General features: G+C 46.6%; 4 protein-coding genes across 25 annotated transcripts; 2 read left to right on the plus strand and 2 right to left on the minus strand.

Moving 5' to 3' along the window:
* Positions 1–7,675: 7,675 nt before the first annotated feature.
* Positions 7,676–9,721, plus strand: LOC120664859 (reticulon-like protein B1). The gene is made up of 5 exons (XM_039944211.1): positions 7,676–8,007; positions 8,427–8,607; positions 8,845–8,986; positions 9,085–9,154; positions 9,232–9,721. The coding sequence occupies exons 1-5, from the start codon at positions 7,812–7,814 to the stop codon at positions 9,399–9,401; spliced, it is 759 nt and encodes a 252-aa protein (XP_039800145.1). The 5' UTR covers positions 7,676–7,811; the 3' UTR covers positions 9,402–9,721.
* Positions 9,722–10,506: 785 nt separating this feature from the next.
* LOC120664860 (F-box protein At5g52880-like) lies at positions 10,507–13,913 on the minus strand. 3 transcript variants are annotated; one of them, XM_039944215.1, is made up of 6 exons: positions 13,561–13,913; positions 12,199–12,350; positions 11,604–11,691; positions 11,324–11,523; positions 11,071–11,222; positions 10,507–10,862 (listed from the first exon to the last, which is right to left on the minus strand). In XM_039944215.1, the coding sequence occupies exons 1-6, from the start codon at positions 13,776–13,778 to the stop codon at positions 10,752–10,754; spliced, it is 921 nt and encodes a 306-aa protein (XP_039800149.1). In that variant the 5' UTR covers positions 13,779–13,913; the 3' UTR covers positions 10,507–10,751. The 3 variants fall into 3 exon arrangements, with proteins under 3 accessions (XP_039800149.1, XP_039800147.1, XP_039800148.1); XM_039944213.1 differs by having other exon boundaries at positions 11,315–11,523; positions 13,561–13,884; XM_039944214.1 differs by having other exon boundaries at positions 11,321–11,523; positions 13,561–13,883.
* Positions 13,914–18,000: 4,087 nt separating this feature from the next.
* On the plus strand, positions 18,001–19,230 carry LOC120664863 (zinc finger CCCH domain-containing protein 37-like). The gene has a single exon (XM_039944237.1). The coding sequence runs from the start codon at positions 18,107–18,109 to the stop codon at positions 18,869–18,871; it is 765 nt and encodes a 254-aa protein (XP_039800171.1). The 5' UTR covers positions 18,001–18,106; the 3' UTR covers positions 18,872–19,230.
* Positions 19,231–19,515: 285 nt separating this feature from the next.
* Positions 19,516–26,407, minus strand: LOC120664861 (pentatricopeptide repeat-containing protein At5g66520-like). 20 transcript variants are annotated; one of them, XM_039944235.1, is made up of 7 exons: positions 24,514–26,407; positions 23,434–24,381; positions 22,687–23,028; positions 21,932–22,085; positions 20,712–20,775; positions 20,330–20,448; positions 19,531–20,122 (listed from the first exon to the last, which is right to left on the minus strand). In XM_039944235.1, the coding sequence occupies exons 1-2, from the start codon at positions 26,285–26,287 to the stop codon at positions 23,486–23,488; spliced, it is 2,670 nt and encodes an 889-aa protein (XP_039800169.1). In that variant the 5' UTR covers positions 26,288–26,407; the 3' UTR covers positions 19,531–20,122; positions 20,330–20,448; positions 20,712–20,775; positions 21,932–22,085; positions 22,687–23,028; positions 23,434–23,485. The 20 variants fall into 20 exon arrangements, with proteins under 20 accessions (XP_039800167.1, XP_039800154.1, XP_039800155.1 ...); XM_039944228.1 differs by adding an exon at positions 20,827–20,949 and having other exon boundaries at positions 20,712–20,744; positions 23,434–26,405; XM_039944230.1 differs by adding an exon at positions 20,827–20,949 and having other exon boundaries at positions 20,330–20,451; positions 20,712–20,744; positions 23,434–26,405.
* Positions 26,408–27,850: the final 1,443 nt, after the last annotated feature.

The raw sequence follows: 27,850 nt of genomic DNA on the forward strand, positions 1-27,850 counted from the left end.
GGAAAAGTTATCACAAGGTGAAGCAAAGTATAAATGTTTCCGAGTGGATCATAGAGGAGTTTTATGGTTTGAATCTCGACTAGTTGTACCCAAGAATCATGAGCTTAGAAAACAAATCCTTGATGAAGCACATCTATCGAAGTTTTCGATTCATCCCGGTGGTACCAAGATGTACCATGATCTCAAACAAAATTTCTGGTGGACTAGAATGAAAAGAGAGATCGCCAGATATGTTTCTGAATGTGATGTTTGTCAAAGAGTTAAAGCTAGTCACTTGAAAGTAGCTGGTACTCTCCAACCTTTACCCATTCCATCCTGGAAATGGGAGGACATCAGTATGGATTTTATCGTTGGTTTACCCACTACTCCTCATAAGCATGATTCTGTTTGGGTAATCGTTGATAGACTCACCAAGACCGCTCATTTTATTCCAGTACACACCACTTATTCTGCCAAGAAGTACGCAGAGATTTATCTCGATCAGATTGTTCGTTTACATGGCATTCCAAAGATGATTATTTCTGATCGTGGGCCTCAGTTTATAGCACGTTTCTGGGAGCAAATGCAGGAATCCCTTGGAACAAAATTGATTCGTAGTTCAGCTTATCATCCACAAACAGATGGGCAAACTGAACGAATCAATCAAATCCTTGAAGACATGTTGAGGGCATGTACTATTCAATATGGCAAGAACTGGGTTAAGTGCCTAGCATTGGCAGAGTTTTCATACAATAACAGTTATCAATCCAGCTTGCAAATGGCACCATTTGAAGCATTATACGGTCGAAGGTGTCGAACTCCTTTGAATTGGTCACAAGCTGGGGAACGCAAAATTTTTGGGCCAGATTTAGTCTCTGAGGCAGAGGAGCAAGTCAGAGTTATCCAGGTTAATCTTAAAGCAGCCCAATCAAGACAGAAAAGTTATGCAGACAAAAGAAGAGATCCTTTACAATTCGAGGTAGGAGACTTTGTATATTTGCGAGTATCTCCTACTAAAGGTGTTCAACGCTTTGGCTTAAAAGGGAAATTAGCACCCCGATACATCGGACCATTTGAAATTATCGAAACTTGTGGACCCGTTGCCTACCGACTCCGTCTTCCATCTCAGTTGGCCGCCGTTCATGATGTCTTCCATGTCTCACAACTTCGGAAGTGCACCAGGGTACCTACTGAGATCCTTGAACCACAGGATATTGAGATTGAATCCGATCTATCTTATAAGGAGTATCCGATCAAGATTCTTGACACCAAAGAAAGAAGTACTAGAAGGGAGAAAGTTAAAATGTACAAAATCCAGTGGAATCAGCATACTGTAGAAGAAGATACTTGGGAAACTGAAAATTTTCTCCAAAGAAACTTTCCCGACTTCCTTAGAACCAATCCAGGTACCAAGTTTTTGTACCCTTTTCTTCCTGTAATCTCGGGACGAGATTTCCTTTTAGGGGGGAAGGCTGTAACACCCCGGGTGTTTGCACAGTAATTAAATAGGTGTCTGCACAGTAATTGTGTTTGTTGCTATGCATCTTGTGCTTGAAATGCTTAAAAAGGATCTTTTTGTAATTATGAAAGGTTATATGTGTAATTATGATTTTATGCGAGGTCCTTTATAAAGTTATTTGTGTTTATAGCTTTTATGGAGGGTGTTTGTGCAAAATTTCAGTGCATTTATTGCATGGCATCCAATTTTGTTTTTAAGTCTAATTTTGAAGTGAATTTACATTGAAAAAGACAAATTTCCTAGAATTTAAAATCCCTCTTGTGTTTTCAAATTTAGCTCTCTATCCTTTGGTCAAATAAATTTTTGCACAACATCAAAGTTGTAGCTCTTGAAAAATTGAACAACTTTCATGTTGGGCACTTTTCCATTTGAGCTTTGGTTTAAAAGTTATCGCTATTTTACAGTGAGGTCCCTGGAACTTTTGGAAATTTCAAAATCGCCCTTATCCCCTTCTTCCCCTCCCTGCTCTGCTTCTCGCCGCCGACGCCACCGACAGCGTCGCCGCCGACGCCTTCCCGGCTTTCCCGGCCATTACTTCGCCGTGCGCTGGCACCCACGCGTCGCGGACGACCTCCTCCCCCTCCTGTTGCCTCGCGCTGGAGCTCCCTGGCCGTGCCACGCGCGCCGCCGAGTCCAGAAGCGCCCGCGCCGCCGCCACCTCGCCGTCGCGGTGGAGAGCCCGCTGCAGTGGCCGCCGTCCCCTTCTAGCGAGCGCCCGGGCCCTACAAATACCCCAGAAACCAATTCCTACCGCCCTTTTTCGCTCTCCTCGCTCCCACACCGCAGAACACCGCCGCCGCCCCGCTGGAACGCCGGCGAGCTCACCCCGCCGCGGAGCCGCCACCACAAGCCCGCTCCACCCCAATAGCCCCCACCTTTAGTCGCGCCTCGACCTCGCGCAGCTCCCAGGCCGCTTCCCATCGCCCGAACCTCGCCGGAACTACCTCGCCGTCGCTTGCCTCCGCAGCCAAGCCACCCTGCTCCGTCGAGCCGCCGCCTCCGAGCCCCTCCCTGCAACCCTAGATCACCTAGAGGTGCGCCGTGGACCTGTGCAGCTCACACACCTCTCTACCCTCGCCGCCGGTGAGCCCCTCGCCGGGAAATCGCCGGTCAACCGCCGCCCCCTCTCTCTGACCCGGCCCAGGGACCTCGGGGTGGAAGAAACAAAACTTCAGGGTGTTATTTGAATAGACCTAGACTCATGTGAATAGTGCACTAAGGACTTGTTTGTAATAGTTTGCTGTGATCTTTGAAATTCAATATCAATTCATAGAAAATTCGTAAAATAGCAAATCTTGATGTTTTGGAATCCTCTTGAAGAGCTCTGTGCAGTAGAACCATAATATGTTAGGCTTTAGTTGCAAGTTTTTGCTGTAGATTTTGATTTGTGTTACTAGGTTTATAAATACTAGTTATTTAATCTTTTTCTTATCTGATGCTTGAAAGCTGGTATTGCGCTGAAATTTTGATGGTAGTTTACTCTTGTTACACTAGCTTTTCTATAAAAATTTCATGATCAGTTCCTTGTTGTAGCTATTTATTTGATTTAATCCTTGTTTAGTATACTTTATTTATGATAAATAGTTTCTGTTCTTGTTAAATCCTGAAAATATTCCTGAGTGTTCATATGGAGTATATTAGTTTGATCAGGAAGTTTGAGCTTTAGTTCATGACTAGAACGGGAGCTAAAATTGAATCTTGCTAAACTGATGTCTGTTTTGTTTATTTTCTCCGAATTAATTCTGTGTAGATAAAATCATGAAAAATTCACAGTAGATAAATAATCCCTGTGTAGGACTCCTGTTAAATTTTGAGCTTCTGTTTTGCTCTAGTTTGATCTGTATAATTCAAGCTTGTGCTAGGTGTTGCCTGCATAAATGATTTGTTGTGATTAAATGGTTACATGTCTTGGCATGATTTTTGCAGAGTAGCTTAGTATGTTAATGTTCTGTTTAGGGTAATTTTGGTAGAATTTATTACTATTTGTACTCTGATTTGTTGATTTATTTACAAACCATGACTTAGTGGTATAGTAAATCACCACCACTCATTTTATGAAGTTAGTTAACTTCTTTTGTGCTGTTGATCATGATGCCTTGTGTAGTTAAGTGTGTTATTTAACTACTCTATAAACGATTGCCCATGTGTGTTTTTAATATTGTCCTTGCATTACATATAGATACGACTACTTTGTCGGACGGGACGTACGAGTTGATTCCGGAGTCTGACGGAGGTGATCTCGACGCTCAAGTAAACACTGCGGAACTAACTGAAGCCCCGAACCAAAGTTCGGAAGAGCCTAGCGCTGAAATAGTTAGCAACTACCGAGAAGGCAAGCCCCGGACATAACCTATACTTCAAATTAATATCTTTTACTGTATTACTTACTTGTGCATTTACAGTTCTTAGGATTTGGATTGAAACCCTAGATGCATGATCCTAGGAACCTATGTACTGAACACTAGACTTGAGTTCGAGTAATTGCTAAGCTTATAGGAACGGTAAAAGTCGGGTGATTGCCTGTCACTCGCGAGCTTTATAGGAATTGCTTGTTTACTTTCTGTTATCAATATAAGGACGACGGACGGGGTTGTGTTCGATATCATGTCCTATGTGAGACCCCGTCTGTGTTGATGAACTTGCTAAGGTCGCGGTGTGTGGTAGTGCTGGTTAAGTTTTTGAAAGTACTAGTCATATGCCGTAAATATGGTACGCGGCAAGCCTAGTAGCCGATTGGACCGGGGAGTGGATATACCTCCCACTCTCTCAGTAGGGATAGGTTTTATTATATGTTGCGCAACACTACGACTTCTAGGGACAAGGTTCGGCCTTGGAGCCCTGTAGTCGGGGAGAGTGGCACTATCCACAAGCCGGAAAGAAAGGTTAACAGTTGTTTGGGAATGACCCGACGGTATTCCAGACGTGTGTGCTAGGTTACCCTTGCAAGGTTGAATTTTGATTCAGAATCGTCCGCCTCTCACGATGAAATGAGACTGCTTGATCTCTTTGCCACACAGAGTAATAAGAGCAACAATAATCTTATTAATCTCGATGATTGCTTATAAGTTCCACCATGATTGGATAGTAGATGCTTACATAGAATGGTTAATCAACTAGAATCTTGAGGCTAAAACTTGAAAGTAAGGACATACTCTTTATTGCTTTTCAGCAAAATGGAAAACCAGAGCCTCACAAAGCCTTGCATAGTCTAGTTAAAGTGGGCTACTTATACCCGTTGTCGGTTAAGTCTTGCTGAGTATTAGAATACTCAGCCTTGCTATTGAAACTCTTTTTCAGGTATGAGTTTTGAGGATCAGATCGCTAGCTTAACATATCCTTGCTCATTGCCTCCTGGCTGGTCCGTAGAATGGGATACGTCTTCGGCCGGCAATGACTATGACGAGTGATACCATGCTTGTGCTAGCTTGGTATACTTTTGCGACGTGTTGTAGTCATCGTGTTTCTTTTTCCGCTGTTTAGACTCTGAACTTATAATCATAACTTGTATAACTGTTTTATTTAAGTTGGCTTTGTAATAATGTTTTTAACTGGTTTGTAATCGTTATTATGCCTGAGTTGTAAAATTGTGGTTGTAATATCTCTGAACTCGCCTTCGTGCGGGGTATGCTTGTTCGATCCGAGAATCGGTGGTTGTATCGGGACGTTACCCGACAGACCAAAAATTGTTCCGTTTGAAGTGCGTTTAAGCTAATGTTGCCTTTATGGTGATGGTTTACGCACTTGAGCCGGGATAATTTAGGCGGTTCTGCCACAACCCTCTTGTTCCTTCCCCACAATCCCTTTGATTCCAATCTTGATATAGAGATAGAGGAAGAGGAGAAGGAGATGGAGGAAAAGGAATCCTCATCAGTGACAGTATTCAGCTGGCCTTCATTAGGCTGCTCTGGGCTGGAGCCAGTCCAGCCAGCAGCAGTCGTGCAACGGCCCGGCTGCCTGGTTCCAGCTTGCCACTATAGCAGCTACATGGCAACAGCTACATGGCTGCTGTAGACTAGAACGGCTACAGCCCACCAGCCGAACGGCTGCAGCTGATTAACCCAGCCTGAAGAAGCCAATCGGCTGGTTTTTAGCCCAGCCGAACAGAGTGAGTATGATATTTGTCCACCTGGAGATGTTGATACGTGTGGACAACGGGCAAATCTTCCAAAGGCAAGCGGGGACGAATCGAGAGAGATATATGAATGATGGGGATGCGAATGATGGGTTTTAATGTTGGTGTAGGAGTAGGGGATTGGAGGAGGAGGAGAAGGTTGGAGGTTATGTTAGTGTGGTATTCGGCCATCCGATGGTGCGCAACACACAAATCGAGAGAGATTCGAGTGACATGAATGTGAGCGGAGAATACAATATTTTAATGTTGATGCATGGTTCTCACGTGAGTATACGACGTGGGAGCAAGGAAAATATTACACTCATTCATTTTTTGTGCTAGCCGTGGTGATAGAATTGACATTTAAGATGTAGGACTGAAATAAACTCCTCAATCCTTTGAACATAGCAACTACGTTCGTTCCAAATTATAGATCATTTTAACCATTTTAAATTTAAAATATAGTATTTATTATGCACATAGATATATTATATGTTTATGTGCATAACAAAATTTACGAATCTAAAAAAATAAAACAACCTATATTTTAAAATAAAGTACACACAACAAAAGGGGGAACATTGTAATAGGATTGGATGATTGGAACATCTCCGCTCCTAGTTCTTCCACGACCTCATCTTTCACCATTGAATAAGTAAACCAAACCGGAAAATCTTTCACCACTGAATAAATAAAGTAAACCGGAAGCACATGCAAGAGCAAGTTCACTTGCAGCGGTGCACAACACGTGTACTCGGTACTTTGGAGTCCGGTGATCTGGTCAAACTGCAATAGCCAACGATTGGCCACAGGGAAGAGAAAGAACTAAAAAGCCGAAGACAAAAATCGCCGTTGCTGGGGATCGAACCCGGGTCGCCCGCCCGCGTGACAGGCGGGAATACTCACCACTATACTACTACGACCTTGTTGTTCAAATGAAAAACTTTTCCTCTTACTTATTTAAACTTTACATGGATTGTGTTAACTGTGGAACGCGACGCTTATCGAGTGCGCGTGCGCGGCATAATCGAAAGGTGGAAAATGACCGTTTCCGCTGAGCCTGGCTCGTCGGAGCGCAGAGCGATACAAGGAGTGCTCTGGCATGTGAAAAAAGTGGCTCAGCACTGGTACGTACATGTAACCAATTAAGCCTGGCTAGAGTGAATCAATCAACCAAGCACTTATACTATGCATGCGTGAGGACTGGCTTCGGCCGGCCTGGCTCCTGGAGGCTGGCCAGGCTCCGGTGAGAAGGGAACCAATCAGACCCTACATATCAGTTCAAACCAGGCTACACGATCCGAACGTAGAGCTGCCAAGTACCCATATTGAGATTGACGTAGCCTTTTCTTGACAACATGGTAGGCTTTTGCACTCGATTTGACCTTTGTGCTTCTGCCGAGTGCTTTCCTACTCAGGTTGCTTAATTGTTCAAAAAAGTTGTGCGACCAACTTTTTCCCCCTCTTGTTCCGAAGTCAACAGAAGGAAGTTCTCGTTTCCTTAGCCTAAAAGACACCAAAAATACCTTTGATAATAAGAAACAAGGGCCAAAAGAATCCATTTGCTTGACTACAAAAGCTAACTTAGATTGGACTTGGCCCGCAAGAACAGGCCAAGAAGCCCACGCCTAGAAGCTTCTGCGTGCGATGTACTACGAGTACCCTTCTCCTTGGCCCACGCCCCGACCCCTCCGCTACGCCCGGATGCCGGCGAAACTCCTGCCACGCCACGTGTCATCACGTCGCCGTGTCGCCCTCGCGATCTCCACCTCCGCGGGGCCCACCCAGGACATGGGGGGCGTGACGGCGTGGAGAGGGCGCTACCCCCGGGGTCCACCGATTCATCCACCCTACGCTGGCTTACAGGTGGGCCGCGAGCCAACTCCGTCGCCGTGGAGACGCGAGCGGGCAAGCGGCACGGCGACGGAGTTGGCTCGCGGCGTTACGTTGGCACGTAACCGCGCGAATAAATGACGCTAGATTAACGCAGGACGAATCACACGGCCCGGCGCGACGGAGCCGACGGCCGAGATCGCGCCGCGCCGCGCCGCGCCGCGCATAAAGGACGCCGCCCGAGCACGGCGGTGGGGAGAGAGGCGAAAAGCAGGCAGGCAGGAGCTTGTTGCTGGTGTTGCTCGTACGCGTCCGGAGAGCGAAGGGAAGGGGAGGGTGCGAGCGAGCGAGCGTCAGCGAGCGGTGGCCATGGCGGAGCAGCACAAGGAGGAGTCGGTGCTGGAGAAGATCTCGGACAAGCTCCACGGCCGCGGGGGCGGCTCCTCCTCATCATCGTCGGACTCGGACGACGACCGCTCGTCGGCGACGGCCGCAGTGAAGGCCAAGATCTACCGCCTCTTCGGCCGCGAGAAGCCCGTCCACTCCGTCCTCGGCGGCGGCAAGCGTAAGCCCGGACCTCCCCGATCTCCGCTAGTGGGGGTTTTACCTGTCTGGTTTATGTAGATCCAACCGCGTTGGGGGTTTGCTTCACTTGTGGAAAGAGCTGATGAACTGTTGATCTGTGGCCGCATTAGTTCTTCTGCGCCGAGAAGATTTTTTTATGAGGGATCTTTAGCGTGTGGAAAACGTCTGGACTCCCGATCCGCTGTTGTTCGGGTCAAGTTTATGCGGCATTGTCTCCGCGATGTGATCAGATCACTACTTATAGGATTTGCTTCTAGACCTGAATCGAAGTGATCCTGTAAAGCTTGCATCAGCAGCACGCGTCACGCTTAAACCCTGAGATACTTGTTTGCTGGCGAGCATTGCTACCAATTGTTTATTTGGGGCTTTGTTCTGATGTGCTTGGGATCATGCTTGCAGCTGCCGATCTGTTTCTATGGAGGAACAAGAGGATTTCTGGTGGTGTGCTTGCCGGCGCAACTGCCATCTGGCTGCTGTTTGAGGTCATGGACTATCACCTGCTCACCCTGCTGTGCCACTGCCTCATCCTCACCCTGGCCATCCTGTTCCTCTGGTCGAATGCCACCACTTTCATCAACAAGTGAGTTAGTGGGACCCCTAAACTTCTTCTGTTCTTCACCTTAATATCATATTTATGCTATTAATGACAGGTTAGCACAGCTTACATGTTGAACTAGCATCTGCACCATTGTTCTGTGGGGATACGTGCCTTATTATTTTCATATGGACATCATACTTTAAGAGCATATATCACCTGTTGACCTGTAGTTGATTAGCATAGTGCTTGGAATATGACATCTTTGCAATGGCTGTTTAGATCTCCTCCTAACATCCCTGAGGTGAAGATCCCAGAGGACCTGGCAGTGAATGTTGCGCATTCACTGAGATACGAGATCAACAGGGGCTTTGCTACCTTGAGGGAGATCGGTCAAGGCCATGACTTGAAAAAGTTTCTGATTGTATGTTGACTGGCTGGAATTTGTTCTGTTTAGGCTTTTGTTGGTTAAGGGAAATTCCTGCTTAATGCATATAATAATGTGCTTCATTTTATTGGCAGGTGATTGCAGGACTGTGGATCCTTTCTGTCCTTGGGAGCTGCTGCAATTTCCTCACCTTGTTCTACATAGGTGATTGTTGTTTTTTGTTTACAGTTCTCCCGATGAGTACACATTTCAGCAATGTTCACCCTCTTTCTTGTATGCAGTCTTTATGGTATTGTACACTGTGCCAGTCCTGTATGAGAAGTATGAGGATAAGGTTGATGCTTTTGGAGAGAAGGCCATGGTCGAGCTAAAAAAGTACTACGCCATCTTCGACGAGAAATGCCTATCAAAGATTCCAAAGGGTCCGTCAAAAGGCAAGAAGCTGCATTAGAAGAGTAGAATCAGAGGATGGTCTGTGCACTGATTTATCAATCTGTCAATCACTACATGTCGGTTTTGAAGTATGGTTGTTGTTCCATGTCTCCATGTAATGGTAAATACATAGATGAACGCACGTGTTCTGGTGTGGTCAGTAGTTAAGATGTGTTAAATTGTTCGAATCTGGAACTTCATGTTTTAACGTCCCTTCTGCTCCAGGTGGCTGGTTCCTTAAGTATCTTACATGGCCAGACTTAGGGTTATAATGAAATGGTTCTGGTTGTATAAGTCTTCCTCGAGCTTCCATTTATGCCTTTTTGGTAGCTTTGGTTTGACTCAATTGCAGTCATTGTGCATTTATGCTGAAAACAGTATGATATTTACTGACCGGAGTATCCAATCCAGTTGAAATGCGTGCAGTGTGAAGCCATGCTTCTCCCATCAAATTAGCCTCAGATAGCAGCTGCAGCCAGTCAAATAGATTAATTGTGATTATTCACAGGTACTCGTGAATTTGATTTCCCTTTTTTTTCGGGGAAAATCACCACAGAAAATGTAACTTTACAATGTGTAATTTTCATTTACGGGATTGAATATGGACAAATATTACTGGATTATATTTGTTTTCATATTTTGACTTTTGTTTAGATGCACCGTGTAAAGCTTTTAAAAGAGAATTTTTTCACATTTAAAGTATTAAACATAGACTAATCATAAAACTAATTACATAACTCGTCTGTAAACCACTAGCGAATTTATTAAAACTAATTAATCCATCATTAGCACATATTTATTATAGCAATTAGTATCTAATCATGGTCTAATTAGTAATTAATCCATCATTAGCACATATTTATTATAGCAATTAGTATCTAATCATGGTCTAATTAGGCTTATTAAATTCGTCTCGTAATTTACAAGAAAACTATGCAATTAATTTTTTATTTTATCTAGATTTAATACTCCATACATGTGCCGCACACATTCGATGTGATAGTTTTGGAATTTTGAATTTTGCATCTAAATCAGGACTTTGTTCGAATACAGAGTCGAATACAGATAGTGTTAATTTTTGCCAGATAAGATTGCAATGAATATCGATATCATAAAAATATAACTTTTAGTATCTAAATACGGATCGATTACGGATACTGATACTGAATATCCAAATTAGATATGGACGGATAATAACCTTTCCAAACCAGATCGAATTCGAATTCGAATACAGTAGGAAAATATCCATGCCATCTACATCCTACTTACGGGTCATCTTATAGGATTATAGGATTGTGATTTTGTGAAAGCTTGCAATTACTATAACAGAAACGAAAGAAATAACTGCCACAGTCCAAATTTCATTGTCTTAAAACGTCCAAAATCTTGGGTGCCCATTCTCGTAGTCAGAATCATCTGTGTCATCACTTTCGGATGATGAAGCTGCTAGGTCATCATTGTGCAATATGTATTTAGCAACCTGGTCCAGGACAGGGTCAAGTAAGGTTCGGTGTATCTGAATACAACCCCAGTGAAACGGCAAACAAGTTATGATGTTACGAGGATAAAATTGTACGGCTGATTCAAACAGACTACAGCTATCAGTGTTGGAATTACACAAAGCTGTGATGTATGTGCAGTGTGCTAGCCTGCTAGGTCCAAAACCACATAGTAGTTAGACAACTTACTGTATCAGGTAACAGAGGTCGTAATTTTACTCCATCTCTTCGTTTCCTACGGCAATGGTGTGGAGCAGCACATGTCAGGTTGCTCAGCCAAATAACTGATCTGCAATGCCCACATAGTGCTCTATTTGATGCAAATTTCCATGATGCACATTCTGCAATAATATGCAATCCACTCCAGTTTTAGAGGATAACCATGGAATTGTGCAGTCTGGTTGTATTGAATAGTATGCAAAAAGAGGAATACCACTGCTACCTGCATATTTACTGTGGAAGGACTCTTTCCACCTAAAATTTGGATCAATGGACTCCGAGATGATGCTACTTTGAACAAGCTCACAACTTTTCTGTACACCAGATACAGGAATGCTGTTGCAACTCAAATGGCAGAGACCAAAGAAAAGGGAGTAATTCATCTTCCACAGGTCGTCGTCATTTGCAGCCGAATTCCAAGACCTTCTAGGACAGACAAAAATGTGATAACAAGGAACTAGTATGTTTTGAAAGAAGTCGCAGACTAGACAAGAAAAAAATACCAGCAGACAAGACCCGCTGCCACCAAAGAACGCATGTCAAGAAAACTGAAGATATGAACAAGTACATCCTGTGGTATGTGTGGTAAACCTGTCAAAGGGATTAAAAACAAGTAAATAACACGTCACAATGACTTTTAGCAGGAAGTACTGAGTACTGACTTGAAAGTTAATCCTCCTAAATCTTCAAGGAGGCTGCATTTTAAGTCAACTAGTTACTTAGAAATGGTCAAGCTCTGATCCTTTTGGTCACAAATGAATAAAGGACATTTGGACGACTGAAGGGTGAAGATATGCAAAGACCATTTATAAGCTTTTACTTAAGCTAAACTATTTAGTTTTGCAAAGTCAGTTCCAGTGAGTTCACAGAACACGGAACAATAAACTCTGAAGTCAGAGCATGGGATAATAAATTAAAAACATGGCATGTGAGTATGGCATCTATGGTACTGCAGCAGAGAAGAAAATACACAGCAGGTACAGTAGGTTCCTACTCATCAAATATGTCCAACAACTAAATGGGGCCAAAATATTAAGTTCACACCAAATAGGGGTTCATTAATGCAGTTGCACCATGGAAAATGAACCTATTACATACCTGAATTTTGTTGAACTCTTGCACGCCTTTTATATGCAATAACAGAGTGCTTGAACTCTGAAACAGCCTGTGCTTTTTTTTGCTTCGGTAGGGCAACTTCTACCACCTGGAGAAGAGCATTAGCTGCACTTAATGCATATCCTGTCTGCGCACTATGGGAAAAGAACCAGTTAATACAGAGTATTCTGTAGCAATCCCATTGAGAAATGTGGTTGAGTGAAAAATATACATACTAGTAAGAATAAATGGGCATTGGAGCAAATAATGTAGTTTAACATAAGACAAAACACTAAGTTCTATGCATTTTGTAGCTTAATGAAGCATAAAATTAGCCTGTTTATGTAGTGTACATAACCATCTAACAACATATTGGAAATTACACACGTGTGACTTTGGAAGCACAGGCAGCTCCAAATTTTCCAGTGAAAAATGGAGCTAAAAATCAGCGTAAGTACATGCCATAATATATAAACATCAGAGGAATGAAAAGCAATGCACAGCACTGAGCCACTGACAGAAACAATACAGATTAAAACAAGGGAGAGGACACTATTAAATCATGAGTCATGACCTAGAGAACTTGTGCACAAGCATGAAACGGTTTTTTTAGTACAGTATTTGGATGGTATTTTTTACAATATCATTGGAAAGACCTGTAACATAATGGTATGAAGGCAATTTTTCCTTTTGTAAAACGCATTAACTGAAATGCTAAGTTCATCCTATTATACTTCATTAAGCCTTCTACGATGACATCCAATGTTTCTCTACATGGACACATTGGCCATCCACATTGGCTTTGTTTAAATTGTTTTCCTTCATAGTTCATACCATTGCTGGTCCATTAACCATCCCAGCCAAAACTATGCCTGTCAAAGTTACATATTACATCCTTTACTGGCAGCTACTTGAACATAAGCATACAAGTCACAAACGACCTGTGCTAGGAGCTACCAAGTGAAGAACCGAAGTACAGTTATGGTGAAACCATGCACAACATTGATGAGAGAATAGAGATCTATTGTAAGGTTGGTGCAGCATGACGAGCAGATATAGATCTGCGTGCACACAACCTCTATTGTTCTAACTGCCACAAAAGATACAATGTGTATTCTGCATTCTTTGTGGGACAAATTTTGAACCATAGAATTGCATTTATTTTGAGACGGAGGGAGTAGCTATAAGGACCTCGGACAAGCTAGCATGAAAAGGAACACAATTGGGCAGATCCATAATCATCAACACATATCTACGGGGCTGGTAGCTATGCTCCAAGCGGCAAACAATCACCAGCGGGCAGTAATCCGACAAAATATGGCAATCCGCACATCGTCGATGCATGATTGGAGGGGAGATGCTTACTCGGGAAGGAGGCGAAACGCGAGCAGCACGTCGGAGGCAACGAGCGCCTGGGCTGCCTTGGGAAGGTCCGCGTATCCGAGTCGCAGGAGCGCGGCCAGCTCGCCGCAGGCCGTGGGATAGTCCCAGGGCCGCGACAGCGCCGCCGCGATCCCCATCTCCCCGTACCTCTCCGCCGCACCCGTCTCCTGTCGCCGCGGCTGCCGCCGCCTCACCGGCATCGCTGCCGGCGGAGACTGAATCGCGAGGTTCGGAATCGTCCCTCGCCTCGTGGATCCGCGACGAGCCCCGCCCCCAATCTCAATTCCCCGCGGCCCACCGCCACCGTGGGGCCCCCGCCACCGTCGTCGCGTCCCACCGCCTGTCACCACGGCCGCCAGCGTCACGGGTTGGGCTCGCTTGCTACGACTGTGTGGAATGTGGTTCGGTGGGTACTGGGCCGTTGAATTAGATGCATGATTGGGCTGAATGGTTGTTGTATGCCCAGCCCATTAGTCAGTTTGTAGCGGCCCATATTTCTTCTGTAGCTGTATTCTTTTTTTTTTGGAATATGCACGGTCCATCAACACATAAAGTCATGGACCTGTAGTATCTTGCTGGTGGAATCTAAGTTAACTTTTTGCACTCTTAAACCGAATGATCCATGGCTATGTTTGAATTCTAGGGGTTATTTCTAGCCCATTCTTTTTAGTTCAAAATAGCTTAAAATTCGCAAATATGAGGACTAGTTCTTGACTATTTACAAATAGTCTACCCTAAAAATTATCACATCCAATGGGTGATTATTTGAACTATTTTGGATGAGATCCACGGCAGCAAGAGAGGTAATTGGGCTCCATTGATTAGAAAAAGATGCTTTAAAGATCAAATAGCTCTTGGATCCAAACATATAAAGGGTTATTTCATTGAAGGGCTATTTGCTTGAGCTAAATAGATCTAGCTCAAATAGTCAAGAGTTAGTTCTCCAAACACGCTCCATAACTTGCACTTTTCATTTTTTGGCTTCATGAACCCTAAAATGGATATTTTTCCCCTAAATGTTTCACAGCTCTGTCTTACAAGGCTCTGACCCGTCTCACATTTCTGAATCATCTCAACACTACACCGACATCAGCATTACTTTCAACTAGTGCACGTGAGTATATGTAACTGCAGGGCGAGCACTGCATTTTTTTTTCTTCACTACGGGAAACTTTCACTTTGCCGTGTGCCTAGCTCTTTACCCTGAGCAACATCATGGGCACACGGCAAACCCAATATATACCGAGTGCTGGCCACAAAAACTGACGGCAAAAATTAAGCACACGGTAAATTAAATTTTTGCCGAGTGCGACCAAAAAACACACGGCAAATTGAGTTATTGCCGAGTGCCTAGCTGTTGGCACACGGCAAAGATAAATTTTGTCGTGAGCCTAGCTGTTGGCACACGACAAAGATCAATTTTGCCTAGTGTCTTTATATGGCACACGACAAATCTGATATTTTTTTCTCCTTTGCCTCCTAAACTTTTTCTTCTCTCCTCATACTATATTTGGTACCCTGTGTTACAATATCATACATTTGTAGGTCTTTTTGCTATATTTCGTTAATATATTTCCCTTACATGAATATTTTAGAATAAATCCAATTTGCATTGCAAGTGCTTCGGATACTAGAATTTCATAAAAGGAAAAATGATATTCTTGTTGTTGAGTCCATTTTGAGGCCGTGTACATAAAATGAAAGGGAATTTTCAACATCTCTAACACGAAACATGAGCACCAATGTGTCGCCGAATTATAGTTAAATTATATAATAACCAAACAAAGTCTGAAAATCATGAAATTTGTCGTGACATCAAGATATCATATGTGGAGGTTGTGAAAAAAAATGAGAATGTTTCGCACAAGTTATCACATACACTGCTTACAGAACGAAGAATCTCCGAAGAAGTTTCATAGAGTTAAAAAAGAACTGTTTCAGGCGAGGACGGGGCCGCCGACGGCGGCGCATCCCTGCGCAGGCGGGAGGGGCGACAACGGCGCATCCCGGCCCGAGCGCGAGCGGCGCCGGCGGCGCATCGTGATTTTCGGGTGAATATTTGTTCGTCACGATTTCAATGTGGATTCATGAAATTGTTTGAGGGCTTTTGTTGCTAGGATTCTTGTGTGTATCTTTGATTCAATCCCCCCTCGAATCTCTCCTGAATCTGCTCGAATTTTGAGTTTTCCCCAAATCGCGTTCATGGAAGAGACGCTCGAATTTTCATTCGATTCACAGTGGTTTCTTGATTGTTTTGCGATCTTTTTCATGGATCTATTAGACCTTGTGACCTTTCATCTATGGCTCAAATCTCGTTTGAATCGGTGGAGTATTGAGAGAGTATTTTTCGTTCGAATGTTTGGTGTTTGCTTGTCTTCGTTCGTTTAATTTTTCTGTTCGTGTGCTTAAAGGGTACACCGCGGTGGCGACGACGGCCTGACGTGAGGCGGAGCAAGCAACGTGAGCAGGGCGCGGCGTTTCGAGTGGCGACTACTGCTCCGTCGTCAGCGGCCTCGTCTGCTCCGTCTTCAGCGGCGACTGCTGCTCCGTCTTCAGCGGCCTCGTCTACGAGCTCGTCTACGGCCTCGACTACTGCTGCCATGCCACACAACACACATCACCCTGACACCCATGAATCATCAATCCATGCCTCCATGCAAGTGATGATTGCTCTCGCAGGTCCAATCAGGTTCGTCGTGAAGGCATGGATAAGCGGCGGCGGCCGGACGAGCAGCGACGGCCTGGCGAGAGGCGGCAGCGGGGCTAGCTCGGACGGACGGCCGGCGTGGCCTGGCCTGGACGGCAGGGCTGGATTTCTTTTTTTATTTGTTATTATTTTTTTGCCGAGTGTCAGAAAATGCACACGGCAAAGGACCTCTTTGCCGGCAGTTGTATATCGTGTGCGCCGTGTGTTACACACGGCAAAGTCTTTGCCGTGAGTTTTTCGACCTTTACATTGTGCTTTTGGCACACGGCAAACTAGACGACTCCGGTAGTGCTTTTCCATTCGCATATTCGAGGAGTACGCGCGAGCACTGACAGATCGCGGAGGCCACGGCAAGCGCGTGAGCTAATGCGGCGGCCGCGGCCTTGCCTGATCCCGGCAAGCGGAACACGCGTGCCGTGTGCCCCGCCCGTGCGTGCGTCCTTACTCCCCCGCACGTGAAATCTCCGCGCGCGGCGAGCCTATCCAGCATCCCACCCCGGCCCGGGCGCGCGTTCTGGCCATTTGGCAGGCGGTAGGGGCTTATCCGATCGTCATCGGCGGACGCAGCCGTCGCGCCGCCGCTGTTTCGCTCCAGTCTGCCGGTCGAATGAGCCGGCGGCGCCTGCTGAAATCGAGCGTCCGGCGCGGACGCGGCAGGGCCCGTCCGGCCCGGCCGGGCCAGCCTCATCATCTCATCAAGGACGCGCCGCTGAGCAAGAGAGAGCAGCAAGTGAGCAAACCACTGGAGAGTGGCCGGAGAAACTGCTGCCTCAAACGGATGAGCTCGGCCGGTCACCGGCGTTCGTTCGCTGCAGTCGGGCTGGCAGCGGACGCGACAGGCTCTCCCAGCCACTCTACGCACGCAATCCCAGCGATGGGGAAAGGATCGGGCCGCGGGCGGAAAATGTCCGCATGGAAGGCTCGTAAACTCCCGAGTCAGCTGACGCGAACGCCTCGGCGAGGAAACTCATGGTTCACGAGTCATGACCCAGCCAGCCACCAGCAGCATTCAAGGCGCACGGAAGCGCATGCCGTGCTCTTCTGATGAAGAAACCAAAGAGATGACATGTCCAAGTGACCGAGTGCCTCCTCCCTCGGGGCCGAGCCGACCGACAGTGCACAGTGGCCGCGTGATGCATGCAGCGGTGTACGTGTGCGTGTCCGGTGCCGCGCAGCTGCGGACCCGACCACGCAGCGGCGTACAGCGCATGCAGTTGCAGCTCGACCTCCGCCCTACCAGTCGCGGCTCTCACCCAGAATTGGCGTGGCGAACCCCCCGCGAGTCGGCCGCAAAAGCTTTAAAGAAACCGAGAGAGAGAGGGGGGGGGGGGGTGGGGCAGGCGCGCGCCCACGTCCGGCGCCGGGCTGAGAAAACAAACTTCCGTACGAGACCAGGCGGGGCCGCGACGTGTCGGGCAACATGCAGCGGCGGCCTCCGCGGCGCTCCACGTAGCCGCCGAGCGCGCCCACGTACCCCCGCCCCGCCCCGCGCGGCCACGCAGGCCCCGATAGCTCGGCAGCCAACGGAGCCCGCAATACCGCCCATGCCCCGTGCCATGCTGTCCGTCCCGGGCTCCCCCAGCAACCCAGCGGCGCGGCGGCCGCGCGTGGAGACACCGCCCGCCTCCGCTCGCGCGCGACGCGACCTATAAAACCCCGCATCACCCGAACCACGCCTGTTACCTCAAGGCGCAGCCGCGGCGGCTCTCTCTCTCTCTCTCTCTCTCTCTCTCTCTCTCTCTCTCTCTCTCTCTCTCTCTCTCTCCAGTCCGGCAGCAGGAAATAAAGAGTTGGCTGAAAGAGCGCGATCGGCAGGCAGTGATGGTGAGCCGTGAGCACAGCCACAGCTACGAGGACCTCGTGCTCGACCCGGCGGCGCTGGAGATCATCCCGCCGCAGCTCCTCGCCGCGCTGGGGGAGTACCTCTCCGCCGGCCGCGGCGGGGACGGGGACGCCGCCGAGGCCGAGGCGGAGGCGGAGGCGGAGGCGGACGACGAGTTCATGATGTACGAGTTCAAGGTGCGGCGGTGCGCGCGCGCGCGGAGCCACGACTGGACGGCGTGCCCCTACGCGCACCCGGGCGAGGCCGCGCGCCGCCGGGACCCGCGCCGCGTCGCCTACGCGGGGGAGCCCTGCCCGGACTTCCGGCGCCGCCCGGGCGCCGCGTGCCCGCGCGGGAGCGCCTGCCCCTTCGCGCACGGCACCTTCGAGCTGTGGCTCCACCCGTCCCGGTACCGCACCCGCCCCTGCCGCGCGGGCGCCGCCTGCAGGCGCCGCGTCTGCTTCTTCGCGCACGCCGCGGCCGAGCTCCGCGCCGCGCCCAAGGACGACTCGCTCTCGCTCTCGCCCAAGTCGACGCTGGCGTCGCTCTGGGAGTCGCCGCCGGTGTCGCCCGTCGAGGGGCGGATGAGGTGGCTCGACGCCATCGACGAGCCGTCCGACGCGGACGCCGAGGTGGAGGAGCTCATGCTCGCAATGCGGGAGCTCAGCTTCAGGAAGGCCGCGGCGTCGTCGGCGCCGGTGCTGCCCCCCGTCATGGAGGAGGACGGGCCGGACTTGGGGTGGGTGTCGGAGCTGGTGATGTGAGCATGCATGCCGGCGCCCCTCCCGGCCCAAGGCCGACGCCATCTCCGCCGCCGCGCCATTCGGAACAGCTTCATTATTAAGCAATACTATTGTTAATTCTAGCATTTTCTCGAATTGCATCATTCTTCTGTGGATAAACAAAAACATGGTGCAAGTATCCATACATCGATCTTGTAGGCGGGGAGTGTGTTCCCCTCTTCTTTTTGTCGGAGATCTTGGGCGTAGCGTGCGTGCCATGCCGCGCCGCGCATGGTTTCTCCGATTACCAAATGTATGTAGTAGATACTACCAAGTACGAAGTGTAATTGGCTAAGATCCCAAGCTGTTTTCGTGATGTATATAGTAGTATCTTCTTTGTACGTGCTCGGCATGCCCCCCCCCCCCCCCCCCTGGAAACCGAAGGTGATTCCCAACATTGTGACGTGCCATTGCGTCTGTCGAACTGATTCGCCAGTGTCACCATCAGCGAGGGAAGACAGAGTACGAGAAACATTTCCCCTGGCCCTGGGTTGAGTAAAGGGGAGGGCATATCGACTATCGAGAGAGAAGCCCCTTTTTTTTTTGACAAGGAGAGAGAAGCCCTTTGGTCCCGGGCAGGTTCGCACCTTGCAGTAGGCGGCACACAGCATAAGACCATCATGCCGTCAGCAAAAGCACCGGAGCACTGACTCCTCTCTCCCTCTGCTAAAAACAAAGAAAAGAACTGCAAGCGTCAATTCACTACAATTTGGCCATCTAGCTTGTTCCGTTGCTTCTGCTCCTTGGGTTTGTATACACATACACAGTCACCTGCACAATCCAACGGCACGGGCACAGGTTTCTTCCAGGACCACGGAGGACAAATCGGAAGCCAATCCTCTTGAGGAGGCGGAGGGCCACGAAAGCGAGGCGCCGTCGGATTACAGCAAAAACACCGGGCGCGCGCTTTGACTCCTCGCCGGGTCGGTAGCGCAACTTGCGTTGCCGCGCCCGCCTGGAGCCCAGCCAGCTTTCCTTCTTCACACCGGGTTCCTCGCCCCCACGACGCGACCACGGTTTCGCTTTACGTGCTGCCGCTGGTGCGGTGGCGCTCAGGTGGCGGGCTCCCGTTGTTCGGCTGCCAAGTTGAGCTGCAACTTTGCGTTTCTTTTTCTTTTTTTCTTCTCGGTTTGCTTTCGCTTTCCCCGGTACCGACGCGGCTCGACAGTACTTGGTGGTTGGTGCTTGGTAGGACGAAAGGTTACCTGGGTGACATGCGAGGATCTGAAACTTCTGAAAAGATGCGAGGATCTGTGGGTGAGATGTTTCAGTATCTGTTTTTTATATATAAATAAATATAAAACAGTGACCGGTTTATAATTTGACAAGCAAAGGCAGCCTAGAACAGTGCGGGATTCAGATCAAGACTAATCTCGACAAGCAGGTCAGAACACCGAACTGAAATGGACACCTAAAGGCCGCGTAACAAACAGAACTTACCCAACAAATTTTGACTCACCACAACTAACACCCAAAGTTCAGTTCGAGTAGCAGGAGGATATATAGATTTATCCATTCATGATGCAGAAGAATAACAGATCTTCTCACTGACATTGACCCTTCTTGACATGAAAATGAAAACATGTCAATTTCAAGATGTGGTTCAGTTCTGTTAATCATAATGCAAACAAAATTTGATGGCTGCTGTAGATGAAGTGTTATCCTCACCTCTAGATGAATGGTGTGCTAGTGTAGGCAATTGCAGTAGGAAAAGATGCAAAGAGTTAAAAAGAACTTTCAAGCAATTCGTGGACCAAGAAAATACCATGTAAAAGTTCATGAAGAATTACTGCAAATAAATATTATGAGCTTTAAAACCAACCTCTCCAATTTTCCATCAGCAGCTGCTGCCAGCCTGCAAGTGTACAGTTTCTTGAGTAGCATTCCTGCAGAGTCCCACCATGCAAAAAGATAACTAGCAATTCTTTGTTACCAACCTCTAAGGAACATAATAGTCATGATCTGACGGATTACTGCTACACAAAGATTGTAGAAAAATACAACCAAGCACCACAATATCTTTGGTAAATGCCAGGGCCGTGCCGGTATAAAATGGGGCCCTGTGCAAAATTCTAAAGTGAGGCCTACTAGACTAGTGAAATAGAACAATCAAATATTAAATATAATATAGTTATATTTAATACATTATATAGGAATGAAATATGTTAAGAATTGTACCTATTTAATCTTTGTTGCATAATATTTACTTAAATAACTTTATTCTTGTCATGTTCCTTTAAACAAAATATTCAATGAAACATAAACAATCTATTCCATCTTTCAAGTGCTATCGTGACCAAATCATTAAGTGCGATTTGTCGGAGTCATATTTTCTAGATCCATTTGCAGAAGATATGACTTCAAGAGATCTTTATATCACAAAAGATGAATGAGTGAGCGCAAGTCGTGATTACGTAAAGATGAATCGGCAGCTGCCAAGACTCCAGAGCAACTGGGTAAGCAAACTAGCAGGCCTTTTTTACGTAAAGATGAATCGGCAGCTGCAAAGACTCCAGAGCAACTGCGCGAGCTAGCAGGTCTTTTGGCCAGGGGCATGTGTCCAGCATTTGTCAGTTACATTTAGAGGTGAAGAGCCTTAAAATTTGGCTTAGATAATCTAAGGGCCGGACTTTAATATTTTATAATTTTCAACTTCAAAACTATAAGGATCAAATTGGATTGTGAAGAGACTACCATTGTCATGATCCATTATCACCCCTAGTTATATTTGGGCCTGCCGATTAGGAACAAAGGAGCTAGTTAATAATTATTGGATTAATAAATTTGATCATGATGTGCTATGTAAAAAAAAAATTGGAGGCCCCCCAAAAAATGGGGGCCCTGAGCGGCCGCACCGGTGGCACGCCCTCCGGCCCGGGCCTGGTAAATGCAACTGGAAGCTTATCTAGGATTTTATTTGTCTCTATGCTAAAAAGATGAAGTTACCTAATTGTTCCAGCAAATATGAAAGTTTATGATATACAACTATTTTAAAGTCTGTATCAATGCACGCTGAACTTGGAAAATTTCACAATGGCATACCTAACAAAAATGCAGATGACAAGGTGGCTGGTGGCCACTGAATTTACCAATGAGGTATTATCAATTTTAATATCATATCCACCTCTATAGCTCGACTACTACTGCACTGCACCATCAAAGGTGGAAGCATCAGTTTGCCTCAATCTGCCTGCACCTGCAAGGAAATAAGCAATAACAACAATTCACAAATGCAATAACTAAAACCATTAAGCTAGGAGAATATTACATGGAATGAATAACTAGTATTTGCTTAATTAAAAACTTGCACTCTTATGCCATCCACATATGGAGAGCTGGAGCTTCCATGTCTTAGGTCTACTCAAATTCTCACAACACTGGTTATCAAATTGAAATATATAAAAAAATTAATAAAACGATGCAAAAAATCTCAAAACAAAAAAAGCAACTTTCTACAGTCTGCCTGGCAAAACTTGTTAGCACGAGCAGAAGTCATACCCTCAAAGAACATATTTCATGCTGTTATTGCCTATCAAAAAACTAATATAAGCAAGGAAATACATAAACCACGCACTTTGTACATCGACAAGCGAACCTACCAATCAAATTTTTTAATTCAGATTCATGTGAATCTGCATCATGCTTCATATACCTAGTCAAGGAAACAAAAGTTGCACCTTCAATATTCTCAAGTTGAGATGAACTTTTCTTAAAGCAAAAACACGTGCAGCAGCAGGAAATGCTCTCCTTTACCTTGTTCATTGAACAAGGCAGATATGCATGTGTATAACACTAACCTGCTCAGCCTTACTGCAATGAAATTGGCAGCCGAGTGCCATCTGGCTCCTGTCATTACTGGTCATCACCGCCTATAAGGCACGGCACAAAGCCATGAGACTGCCTTCAAAACCTTCCCTCAGCTGCACAACCAGTGTCCATGTTGATCCAGCCACCTCCATTCCAGATGTAGCCATGGTAGCAGATGGCTTCAAGTCCATTCCACCACTGTTGCTCAATACCTCACTGGACTGCCCCTTCCTCTTCCTGACTTCATAGCTCCTCAGTAAACTTGACCCCTTCCTCTATCAGTACCGTACAGTGTTGATGAAAAGCATCAGAACGAATAAGATCGTATGCTTCTACACCAACCAAAATAATTGGGCATTACCATGTTGAGTATGTAAAGTTATTATCAACAGGAAGAAATGATGGACAGATGATCCTAAACAATGGGTGAAAATGGCATAAGAGCATGCACTAAAAAAAAGGCTAACAGCTATGTACCAAATTTCTCCATACAAGCATGCCTGATTCTAAATTAAATTCTAACAAATCCAGCCTCCTATTAACATCATGACATACATTTCCTGTGGACAAGCACAAATTTTCTACTGTACCAACCCATCATATAAGTCAAGTTTGTGTGATCATTTAGGATATCACATAGCAAAATCCTCTTTGATATAAGGGATAATGTGAAGAAACATTTATATACAGATTGAAATAAAAGGGAAACAAAAACATACGCAAAGAGATTAGGCAACCTGAATGTGAGGGGATAGTGTGAAGAAGACCTGTTGGTGGTGGAATAATTTATCACCAAAAATCACCACATGAACAATTTCCATTCCTAAAGTGATGGAATCGATTCCCATCCCTAATGTCAATTTCTCTCTTGGTAACATGGGAAACAGATTTGACGAAAGCATGACAGTCACCACATATTCTAAGGTTCTTCATTATCTGGATGGGCATGCCCTTGGGTGTAACAAGAAGGCCATAAGCAACAGCAAGCTTTTCACTGTGGTACAGAAGTGAGCTCTCCTTCTGCTCTTCATCTATGTCATGGAGAACAAATTCTGTGTCAGGCACATATCCTGTAGCCTTTAACAAAGTGTACAACTCCCAGAGGGTAGCATGTATTTCTTGAATTTGTTCATGTTCCTCATCTCCAGTGACAAATGAGTGCATTCTGTTCTTTATCTGCATCCAGCTACAACCAGGTTCCTTGTTCACACCTTGTTCTTTCATAAGTTTTCGCACCTTCGCAACTTCATCCCACATCCCCTGGGAGGAGTATATATTTGACAACATTACATAATTGCCAGCGTTAAATGGCTCAATAGAGAAAAGTTCCTCAGCTGCCCTTCTCCCAATTTCTACGTTCTTGTGAATCTTGCATGCCCCAAGAAGAGCACTCCAGATCACTGCATCTGGTTCAATAGGCATATCATAAATAAACTGTAAAGCTCCTTGCACATCACCAGCCCGCCCAAGAAGGTCCACCATGCAAGCATAGTGCTCCAGCAGAGGAGTTAGTCCATAATCACTGCTCATGGATTTGAAAAACTGACGCCCTTCATCTACCAAACCAGAATGGCTACATGCATGTAAAAGCCCCACGAAAGTGACCTCATTTGGCAACACTCCTGCAGATTCCATTTGTTGATACATTCTGATGGCTTCTCTTCCAAAGCCATGTTGAGCATAGCCTGTAATAATAATATTCCATGTAAAAATGTCTTGTTCCTCCATTGAATAAAAAACCTTAAGGGAATCTGTAGAACCACACTTGAAATACATCGAAATGAGAGCATTAGCCACTATAAGTCCTGAATCCATACCAAGTTTGACAGCAATGTTGTGAATTTGCTGTCCGAGTTTGGAAGCACCAAGATTTCCGCCAACACCAAGAAGTATCGTTAATATTGGTGAATTGGGTAACTCATGCACCTGAAGCATACTTCTGAACATCTCTACTGCCTCATTCCCCTGGTCAGCTTGTGCGTATGCAGATATTATAGTAGTCCAAGAAACAACATCTCGACTGGGCATATTGTTAAATGTATCTCTTGCTTGTTCCAACATATTGTTCTGCACAAGTGCAGTAATTAAAGAATTATATGACACTGTATCTCTAACTGTCATACGATCAAAGATTTGTCTCACAAAACCTATGTTTCTGCACTTGGCATACATAGTAATCAGCGCATTACATACATAGCTATTGTACTGACAGCCGGCCTTTACTGCAAGCGAATGCACCTGCTTTCCTGTCTCAAGAGCTTCAATATTCGAACAAGCAAATAAGCTACTGGTCAAACTAGACAGGCTAGGTAACATGCCATTCCGGTGGAGAGACTGGAGCAAAACCAAAGCTTGTTCACTCCTCCCATTTTGTGCATATCCAGCAATCATGCCAGCCCAAGATATTGTGTTCCGAAAGGACATCCTGTTAAAAAGCTCTTCTGCCTCATCAACCATTTCATTCTGCATGTACCCAGTAATCATGGCATTCCAGGATACAATATTAGGCTCGGGAATCTGATCAAATAAAATCCTTGCATCGTAAATCCTTCCAAACCGAGCAAGGCCTGTGAGCATTGCAGTTCGACTAGGAACAGACTTAATAGGGTCTCTTTGGTAGATAGCAACAGCATCATCTATTCTCCCACCCTGAGATAGTGCAGCAATCATGGTTGACCATGTGTACTCATTCCTCTCTGTCATACCTTCAAAGAATTTTACTGCAGTGTCGAGCATACTCACACCTCTAGTGTATACATTAAGTATGGCAGTGCCGATCACCACATCCCTCTCAAAGCCAGCCTTATGAACAAGAGCGTGGATACTCTCTAGAATGTTGAGATTACCAAGATTACTTATAGCTGAAAGCACAGAGACAAGGTTTGGTTGCTCTGATGACATTCCTTCATGGTGCATCATGCGAAATATGTCCCAAGCCTTACCATGCTGCTCAATCAGAACATACCCAGAAATCATCACCGTCCAAGAAACCATGTTGCGTTCTGGCATCTGTTCAAATAGTTTCCTTGCATCCATCATCTGTCGGCTATGGCAGTACCCAGTAAGCATCGTGTTCCAGGAAGATACATCCCTGCTCGGCATTGCGTCGAACAGGCTGCGCGCAAGGGCGATGTCCCCGTTCTGGACATAGCAGGTGACCATGGCATTCCACGCCACGGTGTTCCGCAGGGGCATTTCATCAAACACTCTGCGAGCATCGCGCACACGGCCGGCGCGCGCGTAGCCCGACAGCAGGATGGTACCCGTGCGCAGGTTCCCGCCGGAGATCGTGTCGGCGAGCGACCTCGCCGCGTCGGGCATCCCGTTGTTGCAATAGGCGAATATCATGGAGTTCCAGGCAATGATGTCGCGGAAGGGCATGGCATCGAACACCTCCCTGGCCTCGCACAAGCGGCCGAGGCGGCCGAGCTCCCGGATGCGGGCGCTTTGCGCGGAGGTGCCGGACGACCGCGGTACGCGCCGCGCTGGGATCGCCGCCGCGGCTCTGGCGGTGACGGATGAGAGGAAACGCCGGAGGTGCTGGTGGTGAGGCATTGGGGGCTTGCTCCATTTGATCGGAAGAAACACCATAGGAGCGGGTGCTCGGGGATGAGCCGGCGGCCAAAGTTCGAGCACCGGTTACCGGGACTTAGGGCCGCGGGCCGCGGGCCGCCATGGGATCTCCGGCCGCAGAGGCAGCGCGCCGGGGTGTCTGGGTGATGGGCCCCCTCGTTAGACCTATCCGTCCATTCTGATGCCGTGATGCGAGCTTTCCAAGCTATTTACTGGGCTCCCCAATTTCTTATCCAGAATCAATTTTAACCGATCCATTAAGACTCAATACTAGACAAGCCATCCCATTTGGCCCATGTGTATCTAGCCCCGTTCGACTTGCACGATCTTAAAAGAGAAATAGATTTATAAAAGTTTTTTTTATCTAAGCCATTACAATTCTTCAAGTTTTAAGAAATGCCATTACAATTCGGATATTAGGAGAGATGCCATTACAATTTTTGGTCTCTCTCATCTGTGCCATTTTCTACGTATGGAAGGAGCTCGGGCCCACTGCTAGGCCCGTATACGGGCATAGCACGCCACGACGTTAACTCTCCGTGCCGCCGGTTGCTTTCCTCAGCTCCGACGGTCGACGGCTCTCTTACTCGCCGCTCACTTCTCCCTCTGTAACACCCGGTTTATAAAAGGACATAAACCGAGCAATCATATACGTGCCAGGATCAAGTCACACGTATATACAACAAAATGAACAGTATATCATAGCACATATCACGTAAAAAGACATATTAAAGCGAATACGAATGTTATTTATTACATTAATGACAATAATGTCTGATACAGCGGAAGCGAAGTACAAAATACGGTAAAAGCTCTCCGAAGCTGAGCAGGGCGCCACAGGGACGTCGACTGGGAGACAAACGCCTAGAAGTCCTCGTAGTCCTGGTAGCGCTGAGCAAACTCTCTCGTGTCGGCAGGAACTGAGCAGCAGTAGCGTAGCCAAGAGGAAAAAGTAGAGAAGAGGCAAGAGTGAGTACACAACTTGTACTCAACAAGTATAACACAAACTATGAGGCTCTAAGGTTGGCTGACTCAACTGCGTTAGCTTTTAAGTGTTGGCAAAATTTTATTAAAGCTATTTACCACGAGTTGATGAATTACCATTAACCCAGTTACATAGTAATTAATTAGAATTAATTTATGATACTACTGAGAACCAAACCAAAACCAAGCCACCAAGGTAACCCCGAGAGGCACCTCCCTCGTCGGAAGGAGACAACCCCACTAATCAAAAGGAGGATCTGGGCCGCTCATAACCGTGAGCACGGCTAGTATACCAATTTTACACTCTGCAGAGGTTGCACATCTTTACCCACAAGTCGTGAGCTACGCTAGAGGTTCATCACACTTCCTTAGGTGAGATGACTAGCGACTCACTACGAGGCCGTTACAAAGAATCTCGTTGGTAAGGCGTAACCGCGAGAGTTAGGTCAGCGACGATGGGGCCCACCTCACGGGGGTACAAGCACAGGTACGCAAACCAAGCACAGACCAGCCGGAGGAGCAGGGACCATTGAAGCTTACTACTCTTGCCCCGCAGGTAAGTTACTCCAAACCAAAAAGACCTAATTAGTAAGCCAA

Source organism: Panicum virgatum, chromosome 3N, assembly GCF_016808335.1.
Source record: "Panicum virgatum strain AP13 chromosome 3N, P.virgatum_v5, whole genome shotgun sequence".
NCBI lineage: Eukaryota > Viridiplantae > Streptophyta > Magnoliopsida > Poales > Poaceae > Panicum > Panicum virgatum.